Source organism: Muntiacus reevesi, chromosome 9 (assembly GCF_963930625.1).
Source record: "Muntiacus reevesi chromosome 9, mMunRee1.1, whole genome shotgun sequence".
NCBI classification, from domain to species: Eukaryota; Metazoa; Chordata; class Mammalia; order Artiodactyla; family Cervidae; genus Muntiacus; species Muntiacus reevesi.
Window position 1 is genome coordinate 63,931,179 of NC_089257.1, and position 22,107 is coordinate 63,953,285.

Genomic DNA, 22,107 nt, shown 5'->3' on the forward strand with positions numbered 1-22,107 from the left:
CGAAAAACAGAAAAGATCAAAGCAAAATACCTATAGCCCTACCATCTTAACCCAGTACTTATTAATGTTTTGGGGTATCTTTTCTCATCATTTTTTCACACGTTCCCCATTCCTCCCCTGCCTTAAAATAGTTGAAACATATGCACATCTCCTTCTGGCAACACAGCTTTGGGGACAGAAAAACCCATGTGCAAATTCTAGCTTAACTATTTTCTGGTCAGTGACCTTAAGCAAGTACATAACCCAAGTTTTCCACATCTGCTGACAACTCTGTTTTAGAGTTGTAAAGATGAGAGTTCCATAAAAGGGACCCAGCTTTTTGCTAGCACCCAACAGATATTCAATAAATAGGGCCATTATAAATGCATATAACATTAAAAACATTTTTCTATGTGGCAACATGATTTCCATAATCATAATTTTTAAAAAATTTTATCACATAAATTAAAAAAAAATTATTCATTTACTTATTTGGCGAGGCCACACAGTTTGTGGAACTTTAGTTCCCTGATCAGGGATTGAATCCAGGCCCTTTGCAGTGAGAGCATGGAGTCCTAACCACTCAACTGCCAGGGAATTCCCTATAACCATAGTTTCTAACACTACTTAATATCTTACCGATGCATCCAGTGAGACATGCATTTTTTTTTTAGCTCTTTTCCTAATGAAAGATTTGCCAGGACCCTCCTATTGACTGAGATGAAGAAATTTACATGCTTTTTTTTTTTTTTTTACATGTTGGTAAGTTTTAGGTCAAAGATCAACACTTTTATGGATCTTGGAGATATTTCCAAATTCTTAACAAAATGTCTATTGGCTGTATCTATACTGACTCCAGCATGTATAAGAACTCATTTTACCATAGTCACACCTGTACTGGTCATTAATATTTCCCTCTCCCTCCTTCTTCTCATTGGTTTAATCTGTACCTTTTGGGAACAAAAAGTTAAACAGTTCTTGCCATGCTCACTGAGATACTTATCTAGTATTAGTATATCTGAGGATATTTTTTACTGATAATACAACAAAAAATATCAGTGCGTCATCTGTAATATTTATTGCAAATACTTCTGTCAGTTGCTGCTAAGCCTTCTTCAGCTGGTTACTGTTTTGATATGATTTGCTATAAAATTTGTCCACAGTCAAGTCTTTTTATTATCACCCTCAAAAACAAACTTTTTACTATGGAAAATGTCAAGCATACAGGAAAGCAGAGAGGACCACACAATGGATCTCCATATATCCATCATCAATTACAGCAATCATCTATGGCCATTATTAATTCAACATTCCAGAAACTACTGCCCCACCTCATTCTCAGGTTACTTTGAAGCAAACCAAGGATGGAGCATTTCATGTAAAAAAATTTCAATATGTAACTCTTAAAAGATTAAAAAAATTCACTACCAAAATACCAGTTCTATTCTTCTAAAATTAATAGCAATTCTTTAATATCAACAAAATAACTAGTGTTCAAACTCAATGTTACAAAATTTTGTATTTTTTAAAATCAGGATCCAGACAATTTGTCTCTGAAAATTCCTTTTAATGTACAGGTTCCACCTCCCTCAGTCACCTCCTTCCAAACTTATTTTTTAAGGAATATGACTGTCTGACCTATAGAATTTTAGGTCATAGTCTAATCTCCATAGTCTGGACTCTGTTGACTACATTCCTGTGGTGGTGGAGGACATGTTCACTGGTTCCAGCTACTTCTTGATATGTGGTACTTAAGTCTAGATTGGAGATGGATAGTTTGGCAATACTCCATGAGTATCACTTTATTTTTGTGTTTTTTTTTTTTAGTATCACTTTAATACTTGTTTTAATCATGATTTTTTTTAATGTTTTGTTTTGAAATAATTTTAGATCTACAGAAGATTTGCAACAATTGTATAGTATTTGTATATAAGCATAGTACATCTGTCCTAAACATAAGACATTTACATTAGGAAATACTAGCAACCAAGATAAACTGCATTCACAACTCACTAATTTTTCCACTAATGCCCATTTCCTGAATCAATCTGGGATATCACACTGTATTTAATCTCCATATCTCTTTTAGTCTGTTCCAATATGGGACAGTCTCTTGATTTTTCCTTTTCTTTCATAACCTCAACACATTCAGCTGTGCTCGGGTGTTCTGCAGAAGGTCCTTCAATTTGGGTCCGTCTGATGTCTTCCCATGACCAGACTGAGGTTATGGATTTCTAGGGAATACAATGACAGAGGTAATGTGCCCCTGTTTATCGTATCAGTGGGTAATTGATACCAACATGACTGGTGATGTTAACACTGATCACTTAGGTAAGGTGCTGTTTGCCAGTTTTCTCCACTATCAAGTCACTATTTTCTGTTCCACACTCTCTTAGAAGCAAAACACTAAATTCAGCGCCAGTTCCTACAGGGAAGGGTATCAAAAGATGTGCGGTCATATGTTAAAGCCACCAAAGTAATTTACAAGCAGATACTACACAAATCCATCGTTTCTCCTTAAAGCTGTGTTCACCAATGTCAGTATTTGCCTACAGTACTGAAGTGTCCTGTCCGTGGTTTCTTTTTCCTCCTTTCTTCTATATTTATATAAATTATTCTGTAAAGAAGATTTTGCCCTCCTCTCCTATTTATTCATCCATTCATTTATTTACAGGGAATGGATTAATGAATACTTATTCTTAGTTATAAACCAATATTATCAATTATTCTCTTGCTCAAATTGTTCAGCACTGCACTTTGGGTGCTCGTTCAGGTCTGCTCCAGATGGTCGAAGTTAATGCCATCAATGAGAGAAACCAACACTGTGTATTTTGCGTGCTGCACTGGGGACCCAGCACTTCAGCAGTATTTCTACTGTCCATCTTTTTTCCCCCCTCCCTTTTCTTTCTTGAGTAGTTCCTTGTTTTTTTGCACTGTAAGATGGTACAGGCCCATCTTTTTATTTTCTTTGCCTTGGCTATAAAATCAATGATTTCTCCAAAGAGCCCTGGTTCCTTTCACTGGAGAACTGTATTTAAAAGCCAAGATCTAGGTGCACAATATATTTTAATACAAATTAGTCCTTCCATATTATACAAGCTTTTTTTAAAAAAATTAATGAATCAGTTCTAATGAGATGGATGAAACTGGAGCCCGTTATACAGAGTGAAGTAAGCCAGAAAGATAAAGACCAATACAGTATACTAATGAATATATGTGGAATTTAGAAAGATAGTAACGATAACCCTATATGCAAAACAGAAAAAGAGACACATGTACAGAACAGACTTTGGGACTCTGTGGGAGAAGGCGAGGGTGGGATGTTCTGAGAGAATAGCATTGAAACAAGTATACTTTCAAGGGTGAAACAGATCTCCAGCCCAGGGTGGATGCATGAGCTCAAGGCTGGTGCACTGGGAAGACCCAGAGGGATGGGATGGGGAGGGAGGCAGGAGGGGGGATCGGGATGGAGAATACATGTAAATCCATGGCTGATTCATGTCAATGTATGGCAAAAACCACTACAATATTGTAAAGTAATTAGCCTCCAACTAATAAAAATAAATGAAAAAAAAAATTAAAAAAATTAAAGTCATGTTCTTCTTTCATTTGACTATCTTTTTTCCCAGTCAGTGCTAATTATTTAACGTCTGCTAAATTTATGCCAGAAACTACACACACACACACAAAATAAATAAATCTAGGTTTATCACTACTTTTCAGTAAACTTATAAATGACCTAAGTGCCCATCAATGAGAAAATGAACAACCCACTGTGGTATTTTCACATAAAGCAACAAAATACTAAAGAGGGAAGAAAAAAAATCAATCAATTATAGCTATACTTTTAACCTGTATGATATACTGCAGAGAAAACACATTCTGAAAGATACTGAAAGATAAATACAAAGATACTATTTACATAGTTTAAAAACATGCAAAAATACTAAATACATTGTTTAGAGATTATATATGTAGTATTCAAACACGTGAAAAAAATTCAGGATTCTGGGGAGGTAGGAAAGAGAAAGAAATGTGATCAATGAGGCATATATGGGGAACACAATTCTTTCAGCAGTGCTGTATTTTTTTAGAGTGAGAAGCAAACAAACAGATGCTGAAAATATTTCATAATACCTTAAAAAAAAGTATATATCTATTTGGCTAAACTGGGTCTTAGTTGCAGCATGTGGGATCTAGTTCCCTGATCAGGGATCAAACCTAAGTCCCCTGGCTTTGGGAGCACAGAGTCTTAACTACTGGACCACCAGGGAAGTCCCCATAATACTTTCTGAAAGATATAAACAAATGAGAAAGATTAAGAAAGAATAACCAAGTAATTGATCCATAGGAGAACACTCAAAATAAAAAACTACCACTCAAAATATAATAGCTAAAGGCTGATTTTTAAGCCCAAGAAGACAAAAACAGAAAGAGAATACAACTCTGAAGAGTACAAAAAGAATCATGAAATACTAAAACAGGAAACTTTGGAGACTTCAAATCATACAGAACTTGTTAGTTCAAAAGACAATATGGTTCAAAACAGATAAAGGGTAAATATACTTAAGTGATAACACTTTATTAAAAGTAAGCTACAAGTACTGGAAAAAAAAAAAACCCAGTGGGACAAAAAAAGGGGGGAAAAAAAAAACCAGAAACAAAATAATAGGACATATTAAGAAGGCAACGGCACCAGAGATTGAAGGGATTTCCACTTGCTAAACCTGGGACAACCTGACTTTCAAAATTACAGTGGATTATAACCCACTTGAATAAAGTAAGAACCTATGAATCAGTATTATAACAAATTAGGACTGGTTTACGGCAACACTATCTTAACCAAGTGATCGAAGTTAGTATCACCAATGAGACAGACCAACGTCAAAATGCCTTCTACGTGATGCACAGGAGGCATTACTTTCCTGATATTCCTGCCAAAAATGCATAATCTGAACCCTGATTACAAGAAGACAAACTCAAACTGAGGGACACACCACAAAATAAACAGCCTATACAAATGGTCAAGTCATGAAAACCAAATGCTAAGAAATGTTTCTGATTAAAGGAGAATAAAGAGATATATGACAATCAAACGCAATGTGTGATCCGAGATTGGGAAGAAAACTGATATAAACAACAACTGAAGAAATATGAATATGGTCTTTGCATTTGGTAACAGTATGGTGGTTTAGTCGCTAAGTCGTGTCCGACTCTTGCAACCCCATGGACTACATAGCCCGCCAGGCTCCTTTGTCCATGGGATTCTCCAGGCAAGAATATTGTAGTGGACTGCCATCTCCTTCTCCAGAGGGAACAGTATACTGTCAGTGTAAAATTTCATGATTTTAATAACTATACTGCAGTTATGTGAGAGACTGTTCTTTTTCTTAGGAAACACTCAAATATTTAGGGGTAAAGGAGCACCATGAACACTGCAACATAGTTTCAAGTGATTCAGAAAAAATAGTAAGTTGGTAAATAGTATAAACAGATTCCAACAGAATAATTATGCAGTTACAGCAAAATGTTAACTGGCAAATCCAGATGAAGGATACAGGAAGTTCTTTCTAAACTGTTTGTAATACTTGTTGCATATATGCATATATATGTATATAAGCATATATATACTTATGAACTTACTTTGAAATTTAAAAAAGCTTAAAAAAAAAAAGAAACATCGCTATCTGCTAAAATTAACAAAGGGCAATGAACATGCTTTAAAATATTCCTCAGTTCCAATATCAGATGGTGATTACAATGACATCTCTAACATAAAAAATTTTATTTACAGTAATAAGTTCTTGTTGACCATTAAAAACACCCTTTTGTAGCTTTGGTCAAGTCTCTAAAAATCGAAGAGATTCATCTATGTGAATAATAACACGTGCACCTCCCTTACCTGAGACATCCATCTGTCGTCTCCTTGAATGTCTTCTGCTGCATGTGGAATGGCTGCTGGGTTTGAGTCTCCTTGGCTCATCCTACACCTAAGGGAAAAAAGGTCTATGTCATGTTTTGTTCACTGACAGGAATGTCTGTTACTGTTTATTTAAATATTACATGTCAGGTTTTAAATAAGAATTAAATAAATTTCACTGTGGTTTTGCCTAGAAACGATGCAACTGGAGTTTATTTTCAGCAGATGGGTTCCAGGACATGACTGCAAAAGTTCCATAGATATTCCAGCACTACTAGACTTCCAGACAGGTTTGAATACCATTCAGGAACAGTGCATTACATTTTAAAGGTCTGCACAAGTATATACCTTACACTTACATTCACTTTTCATGAATACATGTTATTGTAACAACCAAATGACAAGGAGTTAAGCTCTTATGGTTCAAAGATATCTTAGATAAATATATTAGATATCTATATTATTATAGACATATAATAACATTTCTGTATCAGTTCAGACGTTCAGTCGTGTCCAATTCTTTTGAGACCCCATGAACCGCAGCACGCCAGGCCTCCCTGTCCATCACCAACTCCCAGAGTTCACCCAAACCCATGTCCATTGAGTCAGTAATGCCAGCCAACCATCTCAACCTTTGTCGTCCCCTTCTCCTCCCGCCCCCAATCCCTCCCAGCATCAGGGTCTTTTCCAATGAGTCAGCTCTTTGCATCAGGTGGCCAAAGTACTGGAGTTTCAGCTTCAGCATCAATCCTTCCAATAAACACCCACGACTGATCTCCTTTAGGATGGACTGGTCGGATCTCTCTGAGGTACAAGGGACTCTCAAGAGTCTTCTCCAACACCACAGTTCAAAAGCATCAATTCTTCAGCGCTCAGCTTTCTTTATAGTCCAACTCTCACATCCATACATGACCACTGGAAAAACCATAGCCTTGACTAGTCGGACCTTTGCTGGCAAAGTAATGTCTCTGCTTTTTAATATGCTGTTTAGGTTGGTCATAACTTTCCTTCCAAGGAGTAAGCAGCTGCAATCACCATCTGCAGTCATTTTGGAGCCCAGAAAAATAAAGACAGCCACTGTTTCTCCATCTATCTCCCATGAAGTGATGGGACCAGGTGCCATGATCTTAGCTTTCTGAATGTTGAGCTTTAATCCAACTTTCTCACTCTCCTCTTTCACTTTCATCAGGAGGCCCTGTAGTTCTTTTTCACTTTCTGCCATAAGGGTGGTGTCATCTGCATATCTGAGGTTATTCATATTTCTCCCGGCAATCTTGATTCCAGCTTGTGCTTCCTCCAGTCCCACGTTTCTCATGATGTACTCTCCATAGAAGTTAAATAAGCAGGGTGACAATATACAATCTTGACGTACTCTTTTTCCTATTTGGAACCAGACTGTTTTTCCATGTCCAGTTCTAACTGTTGCTTCCTGACCTGCATACATGTTTCTCAAGAGGAAGGTCAGGGGGTCTGGTATTCCCATCTCTTTCAGAATTTTCCACAGGTTATTGTGATCCACACAAAGGCTTTTGGCATAGTCAAAAAAGCAGAAATAGATGTTTTTCTGGAACTCTCTTGCTTTTACGATGATCAAGCGGATGTTGGCAATTTGATCTCTGGTTCCCCTGCCTTTTCTAAAACCAGCTTGAACATCTGGAAATTCATGGTTCACTTATTGTTGAAGGCTGGCTTGGAGAATTTTGAGCATTACTTCACTAGCGTGTGAGATGAGTGCAATTGTGCGGCAGTTTGAGCATTCTTTGGCATTGCCTTTCTTTGGGATTGGAATGAAAACTGACCTTTTCCAGTCCTGTGGCCACTGCTGAGTTTTCCAAATTTGCTGGCATACTGAGTGCAGCACTTTCACAACATCATCCTTTAGGATTTGAAATAGCTCCACTGGAATTCCATCACCTCCACTAGCTTTGTTCGTAGTGATGCATCCTAAGGCCCACTTGACTTTGCATTCTAGGATGTCTGGCTCTAGGTGAGTGATCACACCATCGTGATTATCTGGGTTGTGAAGACCATTTTTGTACAGTTTTTCTGTATATTCTTGCCACCTCTTCTTAATATCTTCTGCTTCTGTTAGGTTCATACCATTTCTGTCCTTTATTGAGCCCATCTTTGCATGAAATGTTCCTTTGGTATCTCTAATTTTCTTGAAGAGATCCCTAGTTTTTCCCATTCTATTTTTTTCTTCTATTTCTTTGCACTGATCGCTGAGGAAGGCTTTCTTATCTCTCCTTGCTATTCTTTGGAACTCTGCATTCAAATGGGAATATCTTTCCTTTTCACTTCTCTTCTTTTCACAGCTATTTGTAAGGCTTCCTCAGACAGCCATTTTGCTTTTTTGTCTTTCTTTTTCTTGGGGGTGGTCTTGATTCCTATCTCTTGTACAATGTCATGAACCTCCATCCATAGTTCATCAGGCACTCTTGTCTATCATATCTAGTCCCTTATATCTATTTCTTACTTCCACTGTATAGTCATAAAGGATTTGATTTAGGTCATACCTGAATGGTCTAGTGGTTTTCCCCGCTTTCTTCAATTTCAGTCTGAAGTTGCTAATAAGGAGTTCATGATCTGAGCCACAGTCAGCTCCTGGTCTTGTTTTTACTGACTGTATAGAGCTTCTCCATCTTTGGTTGCAAAGAATATAATCAATCTGATTTCAGTGTTGAGCATCTGGTGATGTCCATGTGTAGAGTCTTCTCTTGTGTTGTTGGAAGAGGGTGTTTGCTATGACCAGCACGTGCTCTTGGCAAAACTCTACTAGCCTTTGCCCTGCTTCATTCTGTACTCCAATGCCAAATTTGCCTGTTACTCCAGGTGTTTCTTGACTTCCTACTTTTGCATTCCAGTCCCCTATGATGAAAAGGACATCTTTTTGGGGTGTTAGTTCTAGAAGGTCTTGTAGGTCTTCATAAAACCGTTCAACTTCAGCTTCTTCAGCGTTACTGGTTGGGGCATAGGCTTGGATTACCATGATATTGAATGGTTTGCCTTGGAAATGAACAGAGATCATTCTGTCGTTTTTGAGATTGCATCCAAGTACTGCATTTCAGACTCTTTTGTTGACTATGATGGCTACTCCATTTCTTCTAAGGGATTCCTGCCCACATAGTAGACATAATGGTCATCTGAGTTAAATTCACCCACTCCAGTACATCTTGGCTCAATGATTCCTAGAATGTCGATGTTCACTCTTGGCATCTCCTGTTTGACTACTTCTAATTTGCCTTGATTCATGGACCTAACATTCCAGATTCCTATGCAATATTGCTCTTTACTGCATTGAATCTTGCTTCTATTACCAGTCCCATGCACAATTGGGTGTTGTTTTTGCTTTGGCTCCATCTCTTCATTCTTTCTGGAGTTATTTCTCCACTGATGTCCAGTAGCACATTGGGCACCTACCGACCTGTGGAGTTCCTCTGTCAGTGTCCTATCTTTTTGCCTTTTCATACTGTTCATGGAGTTCTCAAGGCAAGAATACTGAAGTGGTTTGCCATTAAGGCCCTTCTCCAGTGGACCACATATCTATATACTAATATATATATTAAATATCTGCTAGGTATCTATATTAGAGAACTAGAGTCATACACTTAAAAATTACTACAGCAATGATTAGACTCCATTGATTACTAAATAGATTATAATATACTATACTATCTAATCTATAGTACAGTATATACCTGTACTAGAGATTGTAATAAAATTAGTTGTGGGCTTTGGCACTGATTTTTGACAAATGTTTACTGCTGCTAAGTCACCTCAGTCATGTCCGACTCTGTGCGACCCCATAGACGGCAGCCCACCAGGCACCCCCGTCCCTGGGATTCTCCAGGCAAGAACACTGGAGTAGGTTGCCATTTCCTTCTCCAATGCATTAAAGTGAAAAATGAAAGTAAAGTCACTCAGTTGTGTCTGACTTTTAGCGACCCCATGGACTGCAGCCTACCAGGCTCCTCCATCCATGGGATTTTCCAGGCAAGAGTACTGGAGTGGGGTGCCATTGCCTTCTCCGAAAACGTTTACTAGGTACATTTTTGACAGGTCTCCACTGATAAAATATGATTAACGATGAGCCTAAATATGGCATCTGATAGTAGAGGAGACCCTGGAGAAGGGCATGGCAACCCACTCTAGTATTCTTGCCTGGACAATCCCATGGACCCAGGATACTGGCGGGTTACAGTCTATAAGGTCGAAAAGTCAGACATGACTGAAGTGACTTAGCACCGCACAGCACAGTGCAGAAGAACGAATAAGCGAAATTCAGAAAAATTAGAAATGCTACTCTTTAAGAAAGACAAATAAAAAACCAGATTGTCTTCAACCAACTCTGGAGAATATATAATACATACTAGAGACATTAGGCTTAAGAGGTCTCTGGGCAAATGCAAAGGATGATGAAAGAGAAAAGGCTGGGTTTTGCAGCTTACAGAAAAAGAGGACATACTATTTCCTTCCTTTGCATCCTCAAATAAAACTAAACCGTCTCAGAAAGAGGACTGAGTTACAGCTTTTCAGTAAGTATTCACTGAGTAAATAAAATACCCTGGATTGCCAAGGTAGCAGCTTTTTAGGATCAGAAAGTAACAAGCCCTAAACATGAAAGCAAACTTTCATTCATAAAAAAGAAACTACAGAAGCAAACAATTTTAACACTAATTATGCAACCAAACTCGCTCAGCTCTAAACGACCCTAGGTGTAAAAACAACTGGGCTCAGGGTTTAGCCCTTATCTGACTAAAGATGTAAAATATCATTCACAACCTGTATTTCTTCAGATTACTAAACTATGCAACTATTGAAAACAACAGAAAGACTAGTATCAATGCTGTGCCTTCTATATACGGCGTCCAATCCTCACAAAAGTATTGCAAGATGAAGAAAATGAGGATCAGATAATTTAGGTAATTTGTGCAGTAAGTAATGGAAAAGAGGTTTGCCTGACCCCAATTACATCACATCTGGCCCACTGATCAAAAACCAGTTCATGCCGACTCCCTAAAGGGAACCTATATCATTTCAAGAATAAGGAAGAACTACAAAAAGAACCTGTATAGATCTAATCAGACTATGATATCTGTTTAGGGGTTTCACTGTCTAAGAAAACTATGGAAAAATTAAAAATACATTTAAAAAAAAAAAAGATTACAAGGTTAAAACAGACAGCTATATAAAAATGTTTATTTTTGAGCTTCTCCTTTTGTTTTTAACCAATAAAACATTTTAAGTCTTCCATATTCGTTTCTTGTGGGGGGGATGTCTATATTCAGTTCTTGATTTAAGTCTGGCTAGTCAAGTAAAATCTGATATGGCACTTAATAATTGTTTTAATTTTAAAAGTAACTTTCTTTCCTGCTGGTCAAAAAGCACTACTGCTCTTGAGACTGACAAGGAGCAATCTCATTTTCTAGATTTCAAAATTGGATACAGAGGACTCCCCTAGTGGTGCAGTGGATAAGAACCTGCCTGCTAGTGCAGGGGACACAGGTTCGATCCCTGGTTCACAAAGATTCCAAATGCTTCGGAGCAACTAAGTCCATGCACCACAACTACTGGAGTCTGAGCACTCTAGGGCCCATGAGCCACAGCTACTGAGCCTTTGTGCTACAACCACTGAAGCCTGTGTGTTTAGAGCCTGTGCTCCACAACAGAGCCCATGCACTGCAACAAAGAGTAGCCCCACAGCTAGAGAAAGCCTGCACGCAGCAATGAAGACCAAGTGCAACCGAAATTAAATAAATTTTTAAAAAATTAGATATACAATGTAAAGAAATATAGCAACAAAACAGCTCCATTTTCCACTCACTAGTTGAAAAAATCTAATGCCTAACTTTTGATATAGATTAAAACACCCCACTATTTCTCATTATTTCCCCACCTGGAGCATGTTAGGTATTTCTGAGGCAAAACTTAACGGACACAGGGTTAACTGAAAGATCACTACTAAAATGGAGAAAAATAATTTGTTCCACTTGAATGGGAAAGACTAGAGATCTCTTCAAGAAAACTGGAGATACCAGGGGAACATTTCATGCAAAGATAGGCACAATAAAGGACACAAACAGCAAGGACCTAAAAGAAGCAGAAGATATTAAGACGTGGCAAGAATACACAGAACTATACAAAAATGGTCTTAATGACTCGGATAACCACAAAGGTTTGGCCACTAACCTAGAGCCAAATATCCTGGAATGTGAAGTCAAGTGGGCCTTAGGAAGCATTACTTCGAACAAAGCTAGTGGAGGTGGTGGAAATCCAGTTGAGCTATTTCAAATCCTAAAAGATGATGCTGTGAAAGAGCTGCACTCAATATGCCAGCAAATTTGGAAAACTCAGCAGTAGCCACAGGACTGGAAAAGGTCAGTTTTCATTCCAATCCCAAAGAAAGGAAATGCCAAAGAATGCTCAAACTACCATACAATTGTGCTCATTTCACATGCTAGCAAGGTAATGCTCAAAATCCTTCAAGTTAGGCTTCAACAGTACGTGAACTAAGCAAACTTCCAGATGTACAAGCTCGATTTAGAAAAGGCAGAGGAACCAGAGATCAAATTGCCAACATTCGTTTGGATAATAGAAAAAGCAAGAGAATTCCAGAAAAACATCTACTTCTGCTTCAATGATTATGCAAAGCCTTTAACTGTGTGGATCACAACAAACTGTGGAAAAATCTAAAGAGACGCGAATACCAGATCACCTTACCTGTCTGCTGAGAAATCTATATGCAGGTCAAGAAACAACAGTTAGAACAGGAAGTGGAACAATGGACTGATTCAAAATTGGAAAAGGAGTACATCAAGGCTATATATTATCATCCTGCTTATTTAACTTATATGCCAAGTACATCATGCAAAATGTCGGGCTGGATGAATCACAAGCTGGAATCAAGGTTGCCCGGACAAATATCAACAACCTCAGATATGCAGATGATACCACCCTTATGGCAGAAAGTGAAGAAGAAAGAACCAAAAAGCTTCTTGATGAAAGTGAAAGAGGAGAGTGAAAAAGCTGGCTTGAACCTCAACATTCAAAAAAACTAAGATCATGGCATCCAGTCCCATCACTTTATGTCAAATAGATGGGAAAAAAATGGAAACAGTGATGACAGACTTTACTTTCTTGGGTACCAAAATCACTGTGGACAGTGACTGCAGCCAGGAAATTAAGATACTTGCTTCTTGAAAGAAAAGCTATGACAAACCTAGAAGGCGTGTTAAAAAGCAGAGGCATCACTTTGCCAACAAAGGTCTGTTAGTCAAAGCTATGGCTTTCCAGAAAAACCACCTATGGTTTTTCTACTGGAAAAACATACATCTCACATGTACGGATGTGAGAGTTGGACCAAAAAGAAGGCTGAGCGGAACTGATGCTTTTGAATTGTGGTGCTGTAGAAGACTCGAGAGTCTTTTGGATTGCGAGGAGGTCAAATCAGTCAATCCTAAAGTAAATTAACCCTGAATATTTGTTGGAGGGACTGACGCTGAAGCTCCAATACTTTGGTCACCTTTTTTGAAGAGCCGATTCACTGGAAAAGACCCTGATGCTGGGAAAGACTTGAGGACAAGAGGAGAAAGGGGTGGCAGAGGCAGAGGTGGTTAGACAGTATCACAGCTTCAACGGACATGAGTTTGAGCAAACTCTGGGAGATAATAAAGGACAGGGAATCTTGGAGTGCTGCAGGTTCATGGGGAAGGCAGTCAGACACAATTTTGCAACTGAACAAGAGCAAACACTCTGATTACATAATTGAAACCATTTTCCGAGGGATCGTTAAAAAAACAAGGATGACAAACTGTGCATACAAGGTGCCTCCCTAATAAAACATATCCAAATACATCCTTCATCACTTAAAAACACAATGCAGGCACTTCAACTACATTTCAGTTCTTGGGATACCATGTTCAGATCTTGTTAAGAACTTTAAAAGAAGTTTTTTTGACAAACCAGGTGTCTCAAGGAAAGGAGCCAAGGAGAAATTTAAAAACCTATCATATCAGAAATAGTTGAAAGAAATAAGTATGTTTATAATCTGTAGAAAAACTGGTTGGGGAAGAGATCACAAGACAAATGGTTGTCAAAATACTTAAAAGATTATTAGGAAGGGACGTAAGGCTTACTCTACAGTGTCTCCAAATAGGAAGACAAGGCCAGTGGATATCGTGTACAGACAGACAAATTTCTAACACACAGAACTGCAAATGACATCATCTGTCTCTCAAAGCAGATTTCTCCAAAGGCAACTCAGAGATGAGGTGAACATCTATTGGAAAAGCATAAAGCATATGAGTAAAGACTGGCCCAGATTAGTGGTGTTCCAACCTTTTTTTTTTAAGGTTTTAGAATCTTTTTGAAATGCTCCTTAATATATGTATATTTATAAATCAGTTGTGAATTGCTGTTAACCTGTATATTAAATATTAGTAAAGGTAATAAAAACTTCATTCCTAAAAAATGCATGTAGAAAGAGGTTCTAAATTTTTTCCTATATTCTAATGGTCACCTTATGCAACCCAGGGCAGTGCATGGAAGTATTCTGAAAGCTGTAATTAGTAACAACAGAAAAAACCCCCACCAGAGAAGGATCTGACTCCCATCTCACGGCACTGCTTGGTAATTAATTGCCCTCATGCAGCAAGTCATTAGCTTCCGCGATCACAAACAGCAGGTTCAGTTACAAAAACCCAGCAGAATGGAGATAAAGGTCCGAGGAAATTAACTTATCAGTAGACTATTCCAAGCAAACTTTAACTGTCCATTAAAATGAGTTCTCTGAAAAAAAAAAAAAGAAAAACAAAGAGTTCTCTGGGAAGATGAGGAGTAAATGACTTGCACAGCATTTCCCAATTTTCGTGCATTTTCTGTCTTCTCTACTTGATTCAGACTATGAAAATATAGTACCAGAATTTCCAAATGCTTGTACCAGAGTGGTGTAGTATGTCTAGCTAGTATGTCTAGCTCCAACAACAAAGAATTATAAACCCTCAAGCTAAGCTGGATGCTTCACGAGTCAGGAAACAGATGGAGAGGGAAAGTCGCACTAAGAATTAAAAAGATTTAGAATGTTTCCACTCTGACCTAAGACTCCTCATTTTCAGAGAAAGCTGGCAGGCTTACTCTAAAGGAGAAGACAGGCCTCATCCCGAGTACCCTGCCTCAGTGGAGGGGTGGATGGGTCCCCCGGTTCCAGCACATCCATAATTCATTATCAAATGCCCAAGCCAACACATTAAAGCAAGATGATTTCATACTCCTCCCCTGCTCCCCCACAAGGAGGCAACCTTTATATCAGAACAATGTGCCCAGGAGAAGAATCTGAAGACACAAGGCATATCCCAGGCAAGGCATATTGGAATGCTTAGGGGCACAATACCCTGTTCTCTCCACACGTTTACTAGTCCCCCCCCCCCCACCTCGCCCCCCCATCACACCCCCTATTTAAGGCTGAACCATGAGATGTCACGGTGGGTCCAGGCGGTCTTCCCTTTCTCCGTGGGTAAGCTCTAAAAAGAGGCCGAAGCTTTATGTGTTTGGTTTCCTCAATGTTTGTATACACATTATGAAAAGCAACGCTGTCTTGGGAGTCATGGAAAGCAAAATAGTGAGTCACTGTGCAACGGGTACCTCACAAACCTGAAGGCCAGAAGATCCTGATCTGGTACATGGACCTGGACCAGGTAAAAAGCATCTAAGAAAACCTGTCCACCGCTAGGTTTACCTAAGTTGGTTGACCTTGGGCAAATCACCAGCCTCGCTGGGCCTCATCTTTAAAATGAGGTGATGATGGACTGCACAGCCCTCTAAGAAATAAGCTCTTCTCAGTCGTGGCAGTCTATTTTTGAATACATTAGAGCAAGCAACGAGGAAGTTTCTGCAGAGTTGAAATTTTTCACAAAAAGGTCTGGGGGAAAAAAATTGATCCGCCTAAAAGCAAGAGCAACTGGTCTGGGTCCGCACCAATGGCCTCTCAGAGGAAAGGGGAGAAAAGGGTCGGAGATTCAAGCTTGGGGACGGAGGGAAAGGCAGCGGCCGAGACCCCGGTGCAGAAGTGTGGCTGGAAACGGGGCTGGCGGCGGCGAGCCCGGGGAGCGGCGGAGAACGGAGGGCGGCCTCCTCCGGGGGGCCGGTCAGGGCCGGACCGGGCGGCGCGCCCCGCCACGGGGCTCGGCCGCGGGAAGCGACGGGGAGGCGGGGCGGCCGAGGAAGCGGCAGGCCTGGGGGTGGGGCGCTGGGGCAGGGCTCCGAGGAGCGCGGCGAGCGGCCCGGGGGCCGGGGGCCGGGGTGGGCGGGAGGGCGGCAGGCGAACGGCCGCCGGGCCCGCCGAGACTGCGCGTGCGCGCGAGGGCCCCCCGAGGGTCGGGGCGAGGGGGAGGCGCGGGGGGAGGGGCCCGGCGGGGTGGGGGAGGGGACGCGAGGTCGGGGCCTCGCACAATAACAAACCGCAGCGCTTTCCGACCCCCGCCTCTCAGCCGCCCGTTTCCCGCGCCTCGAGATGCACTCACTCAGGCACAGGGTCCGTGCGGGCCCCCAGCGGCTGCGGCGTCGGCGGGTGGCGCGTCTGTCGCTCGCTCAGTCCCGGCGGCCCCGCTCCGGCGCGTCCCTCCTCCGGCCCCAGCACCCGCTGCAGCGCCCCCACTTCCGGTTCCCCTGCCACTCAGGCAAATGGATTCCGGAAGTCCCGCCCCATCCTGCCCGGCCTCCACTTGCCTCTGCTCGCTCTCTTTCTGCGGGTGCTTGGTGCTAACCCCCAGCTGTCCTGCCGGGCCCCTCCGAGTTGCGCGCTTTGTTCTCTATCCTGCCCTTGGTTTGCATGTAGTCTGCGCGACTTGGGCCTCTATCTTTCCTTCCGCTGCATCCCTCAATCCTGCGTTCATATCACCGCAGCGTCGAGATGGCATTCAGGACAATGTGCGGTGACCTCACGCTGACGCCATTCCCTTCCCACCCCGCCAACCTGGCTTCCTTCTCCACCCCGTGGAATAAACCAAATTGCTGCCAGAGGGAGGGAAATAGGGCCCCGAGGTTAATGAGGCAGTGCCTCATATTCATGGGTGGAATTTCTGTTTCTATGATGAATGTACGGATTTTGGATGACCGCCTCTTAAGCTGATACCATAGCAGGGGTATGGAGAGCCAGAGTCTTTTTCTTTTAGAGATCCATCCAGTTTCAGGGAAGACGAGTGTGTGTGTGTGTGCGCGCGCGCGCTTACAGTCAATATGAAAAGACGTTGTGCTAAATGCTATATAAATGCGGGATCTGTAACAGCAAAGAGGTGGGGCAAAAGATGAACGCAGGCTATAGTTGGCTAAACGTTTGGTTGAGCAACATCCAGAGCCGGCCCTTTAAAAATGAATGGGATTCATTCAGATTCTTGTCTGAATTGGTAATGCCTTCCAGAGCTCTGAAAATGATCAAGGGGCTTGTTTTTGCAGACAAAACCCGTTAAGGATTGCTGTGAAAATCTGGAAGCCTAAAGTTTCAAGGTATATCAAATTGTTTTTCAGATGACCTGTGCTTTCAAATGATTTATCAGGCATATAGAATCCAAAATAATTTGTCCTTCTATAAAATGCTAAGTTACCATAGAATTCTCTTGCAGACGTTCACACAATAGGTAAATTGTAATAGCACACCAGTAGGTAATTGTTGATGTAAATGTTTTATTGAAAAGAATTTGTGTTTGGGGAACTCAAATGATGGTGTCAGGTAGAATAGAAAAAGGAGGCCAAGATGGCAGAACCACCGGGTCGGGTGGGGTCCCATAAAACGGGAAGTGGAGGACCAGAGCTGGAACCTACCGTCCTGGGCATGACCAGTCAGGCTCCAGGAGGAGGAGACAGCATAAACAGGGAAGCCAAGAGGAATGGGGCTTCTTCAGGGTCTGCCCTCTCTTGGGTCTTGGGAGCTTACTGCTCTTTTCCCACTTGAGCTGTAACAGCTGTAGCTACTTTCTTAGGAATACTGCCTGCTTAATAAAATCTGATCTGTTTGAGCTATGGGTGGCTGGTCATTGCATATCTTTGCTATGTGAAGACCAGAACCAAGGGGGAGGGGTATACCAATCTGACAATAGTATAAAAAGCAATCTGGAAATGTATTAATAACAGAAGACAAAGCTTGACTTATTCTCCAGGGATAAATCCATGAAATCCTGAATTTCCTCAATTTTATTTATTTATTTATTTATTTTAATTTGTTAATTGTTTTTTTATTGAGAGACTGTTTCTCACCCCAGATAGTCATAGTTTCATAGTTCAGGAACACAGGAAGGTGACAAACTTCCATGGAACTCAACCCAAAGAAATTCTTTATATTCCAAATCACTTTGCACTCTGAAAGATACCAGCCTTCCTCGTCTCCTCAAAATCTTCATGGAATCATAATTTCTGTAGAAATCTGCATATGCCTTCTTTCTTTGTTCAGCCACAACAAACTTATAGAAAGTTGCAAACCCCAGGGAGACCACGAATTCTCCAAAAATATGAAACCGCATACGTGTGGCCAGTAGGCCATGCATCTGAGGTTTCGCCAAAGCAGTGGACATGGTAGTTTTTCTTTTCGACCGCTCAACCGTGACGTCCTTCTGAATTTCCTCAATTTTAACACTCAACACACTATAATGTAATTACTACTTTAATATACTGTCTCCGCTGCTATATTCTAAGCTCTGAGGGAGCAGAGACCTTGTGTGGATTCCCGGTACCTGGCATGATGCCCAATGAATAGCAGATACTCATTAAATGTTGCTCAACCAGGAATAAATGATCAAGGGTTGAATTTGTGCCTATGTGGTAGCTATGACCTATCTGTATATTTTCTTGTCTTCAACTTTTTAATTAAGAAATACAAACAAGGGAAATGTGCCCCCAGGGAACACTAGTTAAACTAGTCTCTGCAAATATTTGAAGACCTCTATGGCTCAGACAGGCTTCCCACCTGTCACTAGTAGTAAAGAACCTGCCTGGCAATGCAGAAGACATAAGAGATGCAGGTTGGATCGCTGGATCAGGAAGATTTCTTGGAAGAGGGCATGGCAACCCACTCAAGTATACTTGCCTGGAGAGTCCTATGGACAGGGGAGCCTGACCAGCTACAGTTAATGGGGTTGCAAAGAGTTGGACACGACTGAAGCAACTTAGCATACACATATGGCTCAGGCAGTTTTTAGTGTTTAATAAGGAAAACATCTCAATTTTGAAAATTATGAAGTTGTCTCCTAAAAGGTCTGTTTTGGCTTTCTAAATAATGATTTTAAAAAATGCAGGTGGTAGCGTAAAAAGGACCATAAATTAGGCTTCAGAATACCCTGGATTCTTGTCTGAAGGTTACTGCTCACTTTACTTTCTTGAACCTTTGTTTCTTAGTCTGTAAGATGAGAAGGATATACTAGGTCATTGCAAAATTCTTTTTAGCTCTAAGCCTCCACTGTCCCCTCAGTCCCCTGCAGGAACATAACTCTGGGGTATGCAACCCTATCTCACTTCTCACTTCCCACACACAACCTCCCCTTCCCCTGGGCCCCATTCAGGATCTGTGTTTTCCATAATTTTCTGTATCACCATACAGTTGGTGATAGGTAAAAACAGCTGTTTTCGACTCTGAAACAAATTGACTGAAAGCTATCAGGAGAGCTTGCCCTTCAAGTTGTTTTTCCATTAATGATGATAGGTTTAATGAATCTACCTGGATTCTTTCGTCTGGTTTCCCACAGCTGAATGCCAGCCCAAAGGGAGAGAATATAGAAACCCTGACAAAAGGTCTGTGGACTGACTGTTGCTGTTTAGTTGCTAAGTCATGTCTGGCTCTTTTGAGACCCCCATGGACTGTAGCCTGTCACGTCCTCTGCCCATGGGATTTCCCAGGCAAGAATCCTGGAATTGGTTGCATTTCCTTCTCCAGGGGATCTTCCCTACCCAGGGATTCTTCCCTACCCAGGGATTGAACTTACATCTCCTGCATTGGCAGGTGGATTCTTTACCACTGAGCCATCAGGGGACTGATTTGAGTATCATAAACATAATCAAATGTAAACCTAGGACTTTGAGAATGAGATGTGTCAAAATACCACTCAAGTGGCCTGAATTTAGGAGACTACTTGACATTTCATCACTTAGAGTAATTAAACTGGGAGACTTCTGGGGACCCTGGCATTTCAGATAAGAAAGAAGGAAAGCTATGTGGTCTGAGAATGGACTCACAGTGTGAATCCAGGGAATTTCTGTGGGTAGAACACAAGGTCACATGGTTTACAGAAATGTTTCCAAGTTATATTTATTGTTAAAACAACATTAAGAAATATTTTAACAGAAAAAAAATTTTTACTCCCGTTCTCATGAATTAACACATTTTCATTAACACATTCGTCTCAATTTCTTTCCATCAGTAGCCATAATGTCAATATATATTTTAATTCTCAGTTTTAAGATCTTTGTGAACAAGTCAAGATATTGTTAGAAATAATGTAAAGAACATATTATAACAGCATTTTTGTCTTCCCAACTGAAAGTTGTTAGTTTGTCACATTTTTATATATATTTTTTAACAATGTGTGTATATGGTTTAATATCATTATAAATGCACAAATTGAAACACATATGATGTTTCATTCATTACAATCATTACACTGATTGATAACTAGATTGTTCCCAAGTGATCCTATTTAAAATTAAGTTGGCTCCTGAGTCATTTTGACATAACCAAACATTGATCTGCTTTCTGTCACTTTAGTTTTGTTCTTTCTTCAATTTCATTAAATAGTATCAACCTTTGTTTCTGGCTTCTTCTGCTTGACATGATACATTAAGATTCATTCACATCCTGTGTCAGAAGTTCACTCCTTTTTATTTTCTAGTAATATGCTGTTGATGTATATCCTACAGTTTGTTAATCCAGTCAATAGTTAATGATCATTTAGGTTGTTTCTGGTTTTGCTTATTATAAATAAAATGAAGATAAAAGTTCATGTCATAAATCTTTGCATGGATATGTGTTTTCCCTTCTGTTGGATCTCTTGGATCTAGGAATGGAAATACTGAGTCATGTGGTAAGTGAAGTTTAGCGTTATAACAAACAGCCGATCTGTTTTCCAAAGGGGTTGATCATTTTACACCCCCATCAGCAGTGTGAGGGTTCCAGTTGCTCCGAATCCTTGACGATGCATAATATTATCAGTTAAAGGAATAGGTGAAAGTCTCTCAGTCGTGTCCGACTCTTTGCAATCCCATGGACAGTAGTCCATGGAATTCTCCAGGCCAGAATACTGGAGTGAGTAGCCTTTCCCTTCTCCAGGGGATCTTTCCAACCCAGGGATCAAACTCAGGTCTCCTGCATTGCAGACAGATTCTTTACCAGCTGAGCCACATAGCCATTCTAGTTGTTCTGTAACGATATCATGGTGGTTTTAATTTGCATTTCCCTGATGATATTAAGCATCTTTTCATATTCTTTTAGGCCATTTATATATCTTCTTTTTCAAAGTGCCTGTTCAACTCTTTTTAGAAAAATATTAGACTGTCTTCTTATTACTGAGTTGTAAAAGTTCTTTTATATTTATAATAAAAGTCCTTTGTCAATATATGTACTTCTAACATTTTCCCCCCAATCCGTGGTTTGTGCTTCCATTTTCTTAACAGTATCTTTCAAAGAACAGACATTTTTTAACTTTGGTATGTGTGTCATTCATGTTAGTCACTCAGTCGTATCCGACTCTTTGCGACCCCATGGACTGTAGCCCACCAGGCTCCTTTGTCGGTGGGATTCTCCAGGCAAGAATACTGGAGTGGGTTGCCATTTCCTTAGACAGTCTTACGTTGGTAAGGTACAGTTATCATTCTTTAATTTACAGTGTATGATTTTTGAATTCTATTTAAGAAATCTTTATCTACTATTAATTACAATAGAGTTTCTCCTATGTTTTTAAAGTTTTATAGCTTTAAGTTTTACATTTCAGTTAGTAATCCTATTTAAGGTAATTTTGGTGTGTGGTGTAAAGAGCAAAGTCAATTTATTTGCATATGGATATCCAATTTTCCCTGCACTGTTTGTTCAAGAGGTTTTTCTTTTTTCCATTGAATTACTGGGGCCACTTTATTTAAATACAATTGACTCAATTTCAGACTTATATACTGTTCCATTTATCTTTATGTCTATCTTTACAGCAATACCATACAATCTTAATTACTGTAACTACATA

At 40.2% G+C, this 22,107-nt stretch overlaps 1 protein-coding gene across 2 annotated transcripts in view; it reads right to left on the bottom strand.

Moving 5' to 3' along the window:
* Positions 1 to 16,776, bottom strand: part of PAFAH1B2 (platelet activating factor acetylhydrolase 1b catalytic subunit 2) — a 28,637-nt gene extending 11,861 nt beyond the window's left edge. Inside the window, exons 1-2 of one of the 2 annotated variants that reach the window (XM_065944150.1) lie at positions 16,622 to 16,776; positions 5,882 to 5,969 (exon numbers count right to left, since the gene is read on the bottom strand). In XM_065944150.1, the coding sequence (XP_065800222.1) occupies positions 5,882 to 5,962 (81 nt within the window). In that variant the 5' untranslated portion in view covers positions 5,963 to 5,969; positions 16,622 to 16,776. Of the gene's footprint in view, positions 1 to 5,881; positions 5,970 to 16,416; positions 16,572 to 16,621 lie in introns of those variants that run through there. The other variant, XM_065944149.1, reaches the window with a different exon arrangement.
* Positions 16,777 to 22,107: the final 5,331 nt, after the last annotated feature.